Genomic DNA, 12,694 nt, shown 5'->3' on the forward strand with positions numbered 1-12,694 from the left:
AAATGGAGAGATTCCGTAGTATCCATTCTGTTGTGGCGGGTGTGGTTTGTGGTGACCTGCAGTGGAGACTGACACCTGAGTTTGTTGTTGTTGTGCCGTATGTGTGGCTGGCAGCTGGGAAGCCAGAGTTAAAAGAGCAGCAACCGGGAATAGTGTTACAAAGTGCAAATATGTGGTCGGGTCCGTCCTTACTGCCACAAACTTGTTCTTATAAATGATGCTGTACTTCCTCTTATTCTTATAACATGCAGATTGCATGGGGTCCTAAATCAGGAGATGTAAACACAGAGGGTGCAAGGTGCAAACCACTGGTTACAGTCAAGAACAAGAATGCCAGATTAGACTGCCAGAAAAAAACCTAATAGAGCCTGCACATATATTTGGATGAAACCAAGATGAACTGATGCATACTGCAAACATGTGGAGGTAATGTTGGGCATGTGTGACTGCCAGTGGAACTGGGTCACTAGTTTTTATGGATGATGTAAGTGCTGAGAGAAGAAGCAGTGCTGCAAAACCGATCAGATGGCACTTCCCAGCGCACAGGGATAATGACCCAAAGCAAAGTGCAAAAAAAACCAAGAGTTTCTCAATTCAAAGAAATTGGATATTCTTCAGTGGCCAAGTCTGTAAACTGATCTCAACCTAGTGGGGCAGGTTTTTAAAAAACTGAAGACAAAACTAAAGAAACCCACAAACAAGCAGGAGGAAACCGCGTTTGGTAACATCCACGGGTTCTACACTCCAGGGAGTCAAAGGCATTTCCTCCAACTATCAAAAACATATATTATATATTTAAAATTGTGTTTGTTTGTCCAGTTACTTTGGATAAACATTCTTGAAATGTTAACATTTATAAAAAAAGATTGTAAACAGTTAATGCGAGGCTTTTGTAAAACCCCTTAAATTAAAGCTGAATGTCGGCACTTCAATCACATCTTGACTGCTCTGGTCCAACGTGGCAATCTACAGAAGCAAAACCACAAGAATTGAGTCTTTGTCCAAAAAGTTATGGACCTATCTGCATAGGAGTTTCCTTTCAGATGGTTTCACCCTAACATCTGTTATCCACAGTTTGACTGACATAGATGGTGACGTGTTGCTTTTATCACTTGTGTGTCTTGCCTTTTCGAGACTGTTTGTACGTGCATCATCGACTCTTTTATCCTCCTGTCTGTTCTACACAATATCCTAACAGCCATTTATCAAATCCTGACAGGGAAAAGTTCAGGGAAGTACATGTATTTGCCTTCTTGCTGACAGTTTGTGGAGAGGAATCATGCATCTCTCAAGTGTATACATTAAATTTAAAGCTAACGCCAGTTTCTGGCTAAATTAACTTAATAGGGAGTCAGTCCAATGGTAATCATCGCCTCTAACGCCCAACTTTACACTGTCTGTATTCTTATAAAGCGTACTGCAAAATGTGGCGCATCCTAATGCTCCTGGCATAAAGACTCAACTGCGAATACTCTCATCTCTAAACTGCATTCATCTCAACTCCAGTGGCTTATTAACCTGTCACTCACAATATTTCAAACACAAGTGGCCCGATTTTCTTTTTTCTAACCCCCAAAAAACCCAAACTTTCCACTGAATCCCTGTTTTCAAAATAATCCGTGTCCCAGGAGTGACGCTACAGTCCCAGATCATAGCAAGGAGACTCATTTGTCAGGGTAACATGTTTACTTTTGCTTTGTTTGCTCGGTTTGCTTAATCACAAATATTTTAATTTTCTTGTCTCTGTGGGGTTTATTTTATGGATTTTTTATTTACTAGTAGAACTGGAGGTGACACAGAGGTGAAAAAAACAGATGACACTCAAAGCTGAAAACACCTGGCGCCTTTCTACGCCGCACATTCAGCACCGGAGACAAAATTTGTTGTTTGAGAGCCTCGGGACGAAACATAAATGCAAATTCTCTTCTGCGTGTTATTGTGGGCTGAACTCAGCCTAATGCTGTTTCTTTTTTTGCAGTCTTTTTTGCAGCAGTGGAACATTTAGAGTCTACATTATGGAGCCCTTAAATCAATAATGTCTGTATCAATAAGTAACACCTACTTGTGTTTGCATAACTAAGCATTTTCTTGCACATTTAATGTCTGCAGCAAATCACCATTTTGTACCTCGGAGACCAAACTTTTGAACATCGTGATAATGATTTGTTTTTCTTTTAAACAGCCTGAAGACCACGCTGAAAAAGAAGCTTTCGGGAGACGTTGTCAACCTGTCGGGAATCCCGCTCTCCGGCCGGGATGTCCACCGCGTGGCCTTCTACCTTCAGAGCAGCAGTGACATGGTGTCCGCCGTAGACCTGAGCTTCACTGAACTGCAGGACGACAGCTTACGCATGCTGCTGCCCTACCTCAGCTGCTTGCCGAAACTCACCATACTTGCTGTTAATGGCAACCGTCTGACAGCGGCCATCCTGAAAGACCTGACAGATGTAATGAAGGAGCCCAAGAAGTTCCCCACGCTGGCCTGGATTGACTTGGGGAACAATGTGGATATCTTCACCATCCCGCAGCCGCTGCTCGTGGCGCTGCGGCGCCGCTTCGGTTTACGCAGCAGCCTCCCCACCATCTACGAGTACAGTGAGGCGCAGGCTTTCGGTAGCTATAACCCGAACATGGAGACCTCTGTGGAGGAGCCTAGTCTGTACGAGGAGGGAGATATAGTAGAAGATGATAGAGAGGAGGAGGAGGAGGAGGAGGACAGACTGGAGCTTCAAGCCTGGGGCTTTGGAGAAGAAAGCATGTCAAAAAATGTGCCGGTGCACTTCTGTGGGAGGTGATCGCCCAGAGCTGCTTTCTTTTTGACTGGCAGCCTTGCATATCCCTCTGTATCACCTTGCTCCTCCTGCGTTAGCCGATGTCAGTGTGGTAGAAGATGCTTACAGTGACCCACACGTTTCTGAAAATAACTTTAAAATAAGTAAATGTGCTGTGTGTCCCTCTGGATGCTCTGACTACTGAAATTAAATGTGAGAATATGTTTGCGGACTGATTTATCCTTCATTTATCCAGGGGAGTCTGAACTGATCCAGCTTCCAGTGCTTCATCTTACTGAAGTTGTGTGCTTGTCCCACTTGGAAGCTGGAGCAGCTGTGGATTAAGTGCCTTCCACGAGGGCACATCAGCAGTAGCTGCTGAGGAAGAGGGGAGTGTTATTAATTCACTTTCTCTAAGCACATCCTTTCTTTTTTCCATTCCTTGCCTGAATATGTCAGGGTCTGATATATATGTAAGTAACTATATATTCTGCACATGTGATGTGACAATAAAAGTGATTTGATTTGATTTGATTTTATCCTGCATAGGAAACACTTAAGAAACAGGAACATTTAACTTACTTAGAGAAGAAAGAGTATGGAAAGTATAAGCAACAAGTTGACTGTAATGAGTCGTTCATCAGCACTCCTGATCCAAGACTGTACACTGGGTAATTATTCACTAGAGCCAGCTGGAGGCACTATATTAGTGATTCGTTCATAGTTATCCATAAAGTGAGGGGTTTGATTGAAACACAAAGTGATAGAGTAGTCATGAGGAACTGCTGAGGCCACACAGACAGAGTAACAAATATTAAATATTAATTAGATTTTTAGTAATGAATAAGCAGTTATTGTTTTGGGTTGATGAATATTTGGATCAGAGTTGATGAATTTTTGTATGATTATGAACCAGTCCTCCTCTCCCTCCTCCGTCCCACCCAATCCCTAACATCCTGTCACACCAACCCTCTGCAATTACTCCTTCACTACATCTTTGAATCTCTTTTGTGGTTTTCCTCTTTTCCTTCTCCCTGGCAGCTCCATCATTAGCATCCTTTGTCCATTATCTCCACTATCCCTCCTCTGCACATCTCCAAACCGTCTCAGTATTGCCTCTCTAACTTTGTCTCCAAACTATGAGTACCACCATCTCCAAGTCATACACCACCGCAGGTCTCACTACCTTCCTGTAAACTTTCCTTTTGACTCTCGCTGCTATCCTTCTGGCACTCATCATCTCCACCCTGCCTGCACTCTCTTCTTCACATCTCTTGTGCACTACCTCTCTCTTTGGATGGTTACCCCCAGGTGTTTCACCTAATGGCACACTAATATCGTATTTTCCAGCTGGTTCTGTAGGAAGTAATTGTCAGAAGTTCGGGTGGGAGAGCACTGATGAACGACTGATTACATATCGGTTCATTCCTGAGTCATTCCTCTCTTGTTCTAACTAAGCAAGTTTTTTTCTGCCCTTTATTGTAAAATCTTAGAGCTTTTTTGTGATATGTATGTTTTATCTGGAAATAAATTAAAGTAATTCTGTTTTCATTAAATATGATTTCAGTTTTGCTACAGCTGGGACTCTGCATTTCTTCAGGAGTTATTTTTTTTAATCGATCAGTTATGATAAGCTAAAGCATACTGAATGATGCTTCAAGTCCGTGCTGATGTGCCGACAGAAGCCCTGATGCACGCATGGACACATGCTGGCAGGAGCACACAGAGTTTGTGAGCTGCTGATGAACTGGTTACTGCCTCTATCAGGGCTCGTTATGCCCCTTCAGTCAGAGACGGTGTACAGAGGATCTATTTTTTTTCTCAGCAAATAGGACCGTAGCCCCAGATCATTTCGTCCAATGGTGATCATCGAATGATTCCGTTTATGAATCAGACAACAAGAAACGAGAAGGAAACCGCCTATTTTGAAGATGTTCTCACAGTTTTGTAGACTACAAGCAGTTCTGCTTTTTCTTTCCCTTTCTGCTGTTACGCTCCCACGGACAGATCAGATTTTGTTGTGGCATGAGTTTTGTTTGTTTGTTTTTATATATATGGGTGGCTGCCACCCTTTTGTATTGGTTTTAACAAGTGGGCATGACTGTTTACTGTAACACAGCATTTAACCCGCAGACAGATAGCATCTACGTGTGCACTACATTTCCAAATACATTTCAAATTCTTTTGAATGGGGAGCTTGATGATTTCTTTTAAAAAAAAAACTGCTGTCTGTGAATACAGCTCACACTTTATCCTACCAGTATTAATGTGGTCTGTTCTCTTTCAGTGCTGTTATTCATGAAATTCAGAGTATTTGTGTTTACAGGGGGACATTAATGAAATGAATCCTTGGCTTTTGTGTGTCTGTGAGATGGTAATTAGACTGTGTGCATGAGTGTGTTTTGAACATGCAGAGTAAATTACTACCTTTGATCACAGAAATGAAATGTTTACTCATTTGCGCAACTTCGTCCCTGAATTCGCAATCTTTCCTGTTTTTATTGTTAATATAAAAATAAACGAGTGACTCAGCTGCATAGCAGAAATGAAAATCTGTCCACATTCTCGATTTGATAGATAAGACGTTGACCTTCCTGGAAATTCACTGCGGTAAAGTCGTTTGAAAGTTTACTCAAATTTGACTTTGGCTCGCGAGCCTGCTGTTCCTTCAGAAGTAAACACAGTTTGAATAACATTTCCCTTCTGTGGACTTGTTTCTCGCTAAAGTGAGAAATAATTCTGTTTGGTGAAGCATCTGGATCGCTCTGCTTACATAGTTTGTCTCCTTAAGAAGAAGGAGAGTGATCGCCCTTATTTACTCTGATACTAGTCATTCCTTTACCGTGTACCCACATCCATCCACGCTGACTTTGTCAAGCTGCAGTTTTGACAGCTCGCTTGTCTAGTTTAGAACAGGGGTGGAAAATCAAAACAGGGCACTCATGGGAGCGTGTGACCAGTATAATCACTGGTTCGTTAACACAAAGGACCGGTTTCACACCATAAACATTCATTCGTTACTCTGTAGAAACACTAAACAGTCTCTCTTTGTTTTAAGCCTGCCATGGGAAAACATACCCACATTTCTGTTTTTCAGGTTTTACCGGTGCTTTATACTCTGTCAGTCTTATAACTGGGAAATTTACTCATCTGACTGGAAAGATGTGTGTCAGATCTATGGGGGCATAAGGTATATTTGATGTTTGTATTTTTATGACATGCACGTATATATATATATATGCTTTAAAGAGATATATTCCTCCCACCACAAGTTGCACCTAAGTCACTCTGCCTGGAAAGCACATGCGTACTCTCATTCATCAGGAATACTTTAAACTTTTTCAAGGGGCTCCAATTTCAGCAGCTGGTTTCCATGTTTCATGTTCCATGTTTTTAGTGCTGCGTAGAGATGAGAACGGTTCCTTGTACGGGCCTGTCAGAGGCACCACCATATCAACATCCTGATGGCTAGTTGTGGCTCTGCTTGCAAGGCATTTTTATGTTTACAGGAGCAGAGCCTGAGGCTGTCCAGCTGTGATTCCTGTCTGTCCCTCTTAAGGAAACACGAGAGTGTCAGATAACAGAGGATGTTGTTCTGGTTTGTAGAGGACGCCGAAACACTATGCAGACATTTACAGAAAGAAAGAATGTATACTTTATTGATCCCCGTGTGGAAATTCCTCTCTGCATTTAACCCATTCACTCAGTGAGGCAGTGGGCAGCCATTGGGCACCCCGGGAGCAGTGTGTAGGGATGGTACCTTGCTCAGGGGTACCTCAGGGTAGCTGTTCAGGGGAATCGAACCCCTGACCTTCCGATCATGGGGCCACCACTCTACCTACTAAGCTATCCCTGCCCCTATTTACCTCTGGAGCCTCACATCTGTGCAGTTTGTGACTACTGTCTCAAAAATCAGAGTGGACAATAATAAAGCATATTTACTTATTGTAAATACTTTTACTGGCTGGGTTTAGTTTCTCTGCCTTTCAAAACAAAGATCAGAGGTGTAACACTGCCGTTGGGTGTATAACTATTATATTTCTTCAGGCATTCTCGTTAAGATGAAAATCGAGCACAAAGTTTGAACAAGAAAAAAATGCAGCAGCAAAAACAACACATCACACTAAACAAAGAATCATTCAAATGTTTTAGGAGTCCTAAAGTACATCAACGCTCACACACTCCTGTCTCATCGGTCCACTTTTAGCTTTGACGGCAGCGCACATTTGTCATGATGTCGCATCGGTAAGATTATGCAGTGTCACATTTATTTCTGTCCAGAAATTGCATTATGTTTTCACCAAGTGTAAAGTCTTCTCCAGAACAATCCCCAAAATTCTGAATCGGGTCAAAATGCAAACTCTGTGGTGGCCAATGCATGTGTAAAAATGATGTCTCTCACATTTTGAGCCAGATGAAACCCAACATTGTCATCCTGGGATATGGCATCCGGAAGAAGAAAAACCCCTGATGGAAAAACCTGGTTATTCGGTATGTTCAGGTACATGGTTGGCCTCATTTTTGGGCACCTGGTGTTTCTAAACCTAGACCAACAGTCCACTCCAAGCCTCTATTTGTTTAGTTCAAATCCAGTGGGAACACTTTTTTAGCCAAGAAGTATATATAAACATGTATTCTTCCTCTTTCTCTTTCTCTTAGTTTGACGTCATAGGTAAATGTCACAGACATTTTCTACAGAATTTGGAAAGCAGAAGACATCAAAGACTTCCCATTCATCTAAACCGAGGGTAATTCCTCAACAGGTTTTACTATGAATCTGAAGTTCCCTTAAACAAGAGAAATCCACCAGTAAAGCTTTTATGGATTACCTTTGAATTATCAACCATTACATCGTCCACCTAGTATGTGAGCAGCGGGAATAAAATGCTGCTTTCGTGTCAGTCCAGGAATCATTTATCACCAAGTTTTAAAATGGAGCTTTTGAATGTACGCCACTGGCATGTGCTGTAGCCCCCTGCTGAATATGATGTACATGTGATAAGGCAACGTGAGAACATAGCTGCAGTTTTATCATCTCAAAGTGTTTGCACATATTTTGGGATAGATTGCACTCCAGGGTTTTCTGAACCAACAGTCCAGTTCATTACTCATTGTTCTGGGTCTTCTCAGGCATGAAATGCATATTAGCAGGTTAGCAAACACACTGCATTACAGCCATGTTTCATGTTGGCAGCAAAGGGAGTTTATTCATTCACTCAACTTTCAAAACAGGGAGTGCTGGATTTTCTCTGGAGCTGAAAGTAACAATAAAACATTTTAAAAGACGTCATAGCTACAGTGTAAAAATCTGTTCGTTTGTGATAAATTATTATTGAGTACAAATAAAAAGTGAAATAAAGTAAAATAAAAAATGATTTTCTTCTATTAATTGCATGAGCTAGAGTATAAGTATAGCACAATTGTATTTCAGTAGATTTGCTCCATTCAAAATATTGTGACTAAAACTGCTTTTTCTGTGTAATAAAAATACAGTACACCAAATACTTGAACATTTGTTTAACTTCTCCTGAGATGTGCATGAACCCAAGCCTTTAGTGAGCAGTGGATTGCTCTTTTCTTGGAAAGCATACATGCTCCATCTAGTGGCGTTTGTTGGCTGCACAGAGCCAGCTCCGGATGTCAGCTGAAAGAAGAGCTTGTTAGTGCAAGCGGTAGTTCAGAGTTTATTCCACTCATCCATGCATTTCTGATCTCACCAGGAGAACAGATGAGAAACTGCGGTAAATGTGTAATTAATAAAGCAAACACACATGGCTTATTTCTTCCCTACCTCAACAAAAAGCGATGGGGGGACCGATCAGTCATTCCCATAGTATGCTTTGTTTCACAATCCTGGAGACTGATAGCTTCTGGACTCTCTCCCAGAGTTTGTAGTCCTTGAGTTTGAACTTGTCATATGGTTCTCATCCAAAGTTAGTTTCTACAGACAAAAGAACACAAACCACCTCCAGAAATGCGGGGGTTCCAAAAACACTGCTTCGAAAGTGGTCTTTGCTTTGGTCTTCCTCATTTGTGGCAGTCAAAGAATACAATTTATTTCTCACGGGAAAGCACCTTGTCCACTAATGTTGATTTCCTATCAGCGACAAGGTCTTCTTTTATAATTTGCATAACTAGCAGCGTAAATCAGTTACTAAATTTGTTCAGATTTGAGTGCAGCTGTGAGAGTAAAAGGCAAATGAGGGGCATGCTAAGAGGAAAAGAAGACAGTGTCCAGTGTGTGAGATGAAACATTAAGGTGAGAGCTTATTAATCAGTGACAGTCTTAAAAAGTCGGTTAAGGGAAAGCACCGAAGATAATTTGGCTACAGCCTGTGAAATCTGAAGATGTGCTGCGTCTCCTTATTTGGATCTGATAGACCTGAAGATTTATTTCCCTTTCACTCAGAGGTGAGCTTTGCTTTTTGTCACTTTGATATTTTTAAGCTAATTCACTTAAAAAGGATTTTTTAAAACCCGCCATGCAAGACTAAACTACTGATATGCATCATCCATGTACCTGAATGACATACAGGAGTGGAAACATGCTAGTTTAGTACTCCTGTGTCCAGTGTGCCATTAAGTTACAAATGGAGTGTGTCCAGATCTGCTGATGTTTATCAAGTACTTAAGATGGGTTGAACAATACACGGCTCAAAAACAATCTCCAAACTTTTCCTCTTCAAGCAGTTTCCCAGACAATCTGAGCACAAAGAGAAGCAGGTAAGTTAAGGTATATGAGCCAGGCTTCACTAAGTGCGGTGATTACAACAATTCCAATCGCTTCCTTAAGAAGAGGAAGTCAACAGCCTCAGGTGCATGATAACCCACAGGTGCAGAGAAGCCAGAAGGCGGGAACACAAAACACCAAAACCAGCACACCCGATGGTTACTGTACTTTACAATGTATCACTTTAATCTAATAATGAATTTGTGTAAAGTTGGAGACTGTAAAGTAATGAAAAGTTATGCCTTGCACAGTAAAGTCATTGTCCTGGGTCACTTTGACCCAGCGCCCTTGGTTTTCTGAATGCAACTGACACCCTCGTCTCGACGAGAAGCCTGGGTTCGGGAGAGCCCACTGAAGACATCCACCTTTTTGGAACCATGATAACAGGGTTCTTGCTGATCGGCGCTGGCTTGTCCCTGGCTTATCGAAGAATAAAGAAAGCGGAAACGGCTGTTCAAATCCCCACAAGGCTGCCCACTATGTTGATTGGAACGATGGAGCGAGCCGTGGCTTCTCAGAATGGGCGCATTAGACGCAGCACGGATGACATCTTGGAGAAGCTTGCAGCTGCGTTGAGTGCTGAGACTCTGACAACGTCTTGGAGAGGCTCACGGCTGTCGTGAACACTCGTGCTCTATGAGCAAACTGGATAACATCTTGGTGTAGCTGGATAACATCGTGGAGAGGCTCACGGCTCTCCAACGGGAATGGTGAGGAACCAGTGATGGACGTTAGATCGACTGTAAAATTGACATGCAGTTTTTCGCATATGCGGCTACCATATCGGCACCAGCTGCGGTCTCAAGGCTGGAGCTGAGCATAACAAACAACTTCTCCCCTGATAACAAACTGTGTTTGGACTCTTCGTTCCAAACGCCCTTGTATGCTTATCTCCAAGGCCGAGTCGGACGGCGGGTCTGGCCCAGCGCTGGATGAATAGTTGCAGGGCAGGATGGCTGTGTCTGGATCGGCTTACTTCTCACCCCTTACCCACCCCTGTTGCTTGTCACGTGCTTCATGATGTTGTGATGTGGACATTTATGTGCTCTTTGTGCAGAGGAGGTTTCTTTTGTTTTCTGTTCTCATGCTGTCCCCCCATAGGAGCCCAGCATGAGTAGAGGTCTCTTTTTTCCCCTCCTGAACTTGCCCATTGTATTGTACATTTCAGTGTTTTTCCATGGTACTACCGGTCTCCTCCCTATGTGATGTCTGTGTTGTGTATGTAAGGTCGCGGGGGGGGGGGGTCCCATTTCGCTGCAGGGCAACTTGCATGTGACAAAGGCTTTCTTGACTTGATTTTCTTGTGTTTTTGTATTTTGTTCTTTATTTATCCCATGGTTCCCAGGTTGTTCGGTTAAGTTTATTAGATTTACCCCATGTCTTTACCCCAGAGTCTGTAACTCTAATTGCAGAAGAGTGTAACAGTTGAACAATTACTTTTAACTAATAAAAAAGCAACCACATGAACTGATTTCCACACATCTTCTGTCAGTTACAAGCTAACTGTAACAATGTAAGCCAGGATCCATCTGTGGTCACCACATCAAAGACTTTATATAAAATCTGTCCTGTTGCACAAGAGTATGCTCTTCCTGTAAAACTCTAGAGTGTACCTCTAGAGTTTTACAGAATAATTTAACAAAAGATTTGTTTAATAGCCAAAAATGAAAGCACACAAAAGGAAACGGGGTCACAAACAATAAAGCAGAACATCACAAAAGGGACCATAAAAAGCAAAGAACTTAACAGCCAGACAAAGATTCGGAAACACATAGGACTACAAATATATAAATATATATCTCAGGGCACTGAGACAGAATGAGGGAGGGGCAAAAAAATCACAAAAGGAAGGAACAGAAAATAAAACTGTGTGACACAACACAGAACAGACATTGGATGTAAAACAGGATATAACTCCCAGAAAAATAACACTGAGACGTGGGAACCGCACTACACTAGAGGACAGAGAGAGGTCAAAGCAATTTAGACATGACCAGATCAGAAGGAGGAAACACAGATGGAAATAAATTAAAACAAGCGATCGTACACAAAGAGAAGAATTCAAACGCTTTAACATCACTGGAACAAAAGAGCCTTTGTTCGTGGTGGCTCTATCAGATCAGAACTTGAACAACTAGAAGCAGCAACCACCAAAAAGTAGTTTAAAGATACGTCGAACATGCTGGATTATATGTCTACCTCTACTTGGTTGCATGTTTTTAAAATGAAAGAAAAAAGTAGAACTCTTCCATCCTGCAGTGCAGCCACACAGTGCAAAAAATATTCAGGTCGAATCTAAAACTCTAAAGTCTGTCACTGCTGGCCTGAAGGGATCCACAAATTTATTTTAACGTGGCTACGTGAAATAAAATCACCATAAGGTCACTGTTTGATGTACTACTGTGGATGACAGTGAATTTAAAGAGAGTCGGCACTGTACTCACTTCACACACAACAATGCGTCTTGTGTAGTTACCTCAGATGCACTTTTTCTCTCCTGCACCACTGCTGCAGCAGCTGCGCGTATTTCAAAGACGCATATTTTCTGTAGGATTTCGTAATATTACACACTAAGAACATCGGGAGCATCCTTCATGCCTGCGGCTTCCTCGTGTCTGAACGATAATAACTCACTGAAGGCTATCTGCTGCCCCCTGCGGGCTTTCAGCAGGTACTGTCTATGTGAAGAAAGAAAACACCTCTAATCTTCTTACTGCAGACGATATCCTTGTGCGCACACAGACGCACACGCGCGCACACACAGAGAGGGGCTAAATGTGCCTGTAAATAAGACTGTAAACGCATTTAGTTTTGGTACAAACAGACAGAAATAACACAGCGTGTGCTGGTGCGGAAGATAAGCTTAGTTATCACCTCTTCCTGCAGATACGACCCCTTCAAGCTGATGTGTTATATTTTGCGATTTCAAGGAGTTTTCATTGTGAAAGGCACCAAATTTGTGTGAGAGCTGTTAAAGCTGACCACCTTATTATAATGCTTATTGCTGCTAAGTCACCAGAATAAACCAACGCTGAGGAGAGAAAAAATAGCGTGATTCGTCTGGCACGCTCAGATGCGTCCTTACGCACAGGCGTGAACGCCTACTCCGGTGATGTGTCGGGGCGGATTGGCTGCTAAAGATACCAGAGTCCGTGTGCTCTTTGTGATTGGCTGTGGCTGTCTTGGCCATTAC

General features: G+C 42.3%; 1 protein-coding gene across 1 annotated transcript in view; it reads left to right on the plus strand.

Annotated features, from left to right (window-relative positions):
- The window catches only part of lrrc75bb (leucine rich repeat containing 75Bb), a 38,183-nt gene extending 35,175 nt beyond the window's left edge, over positions 1-3,008 (plus strand). The window contains exon 4 of the mRNA XM_085411272.1: positions 2,183-3,008. Within this exon, the coding sequence (XP_085267398.1) occupies positions 2,183-2,795 (613 nt within the window). The 3' untranslated portion in view covers positions 2,796-3,008. The remainder of the gene's footprint in view (positions 1-2,182) is intronic.
- Positions 3,009-12,694: the final 9,686 nt, after the last annotated feature.

This window comes from Rhamphochromis longiceps, linkage group LG7 (genome assembly GCF_057381845.1).
Source record: "Rhamphochromis longiceps isolate RC_006_pf linkage group LG7, R_longiceps_female_GT1.1, whole genome shotgun sequence".
Classification (NCBI taxonomy): Eukaryota; Metazoa; Chordata; class Actinopteri; order Cichliformes; family Cichlidae; genus Rhamphochromis; species Rhamphochromis longiceps.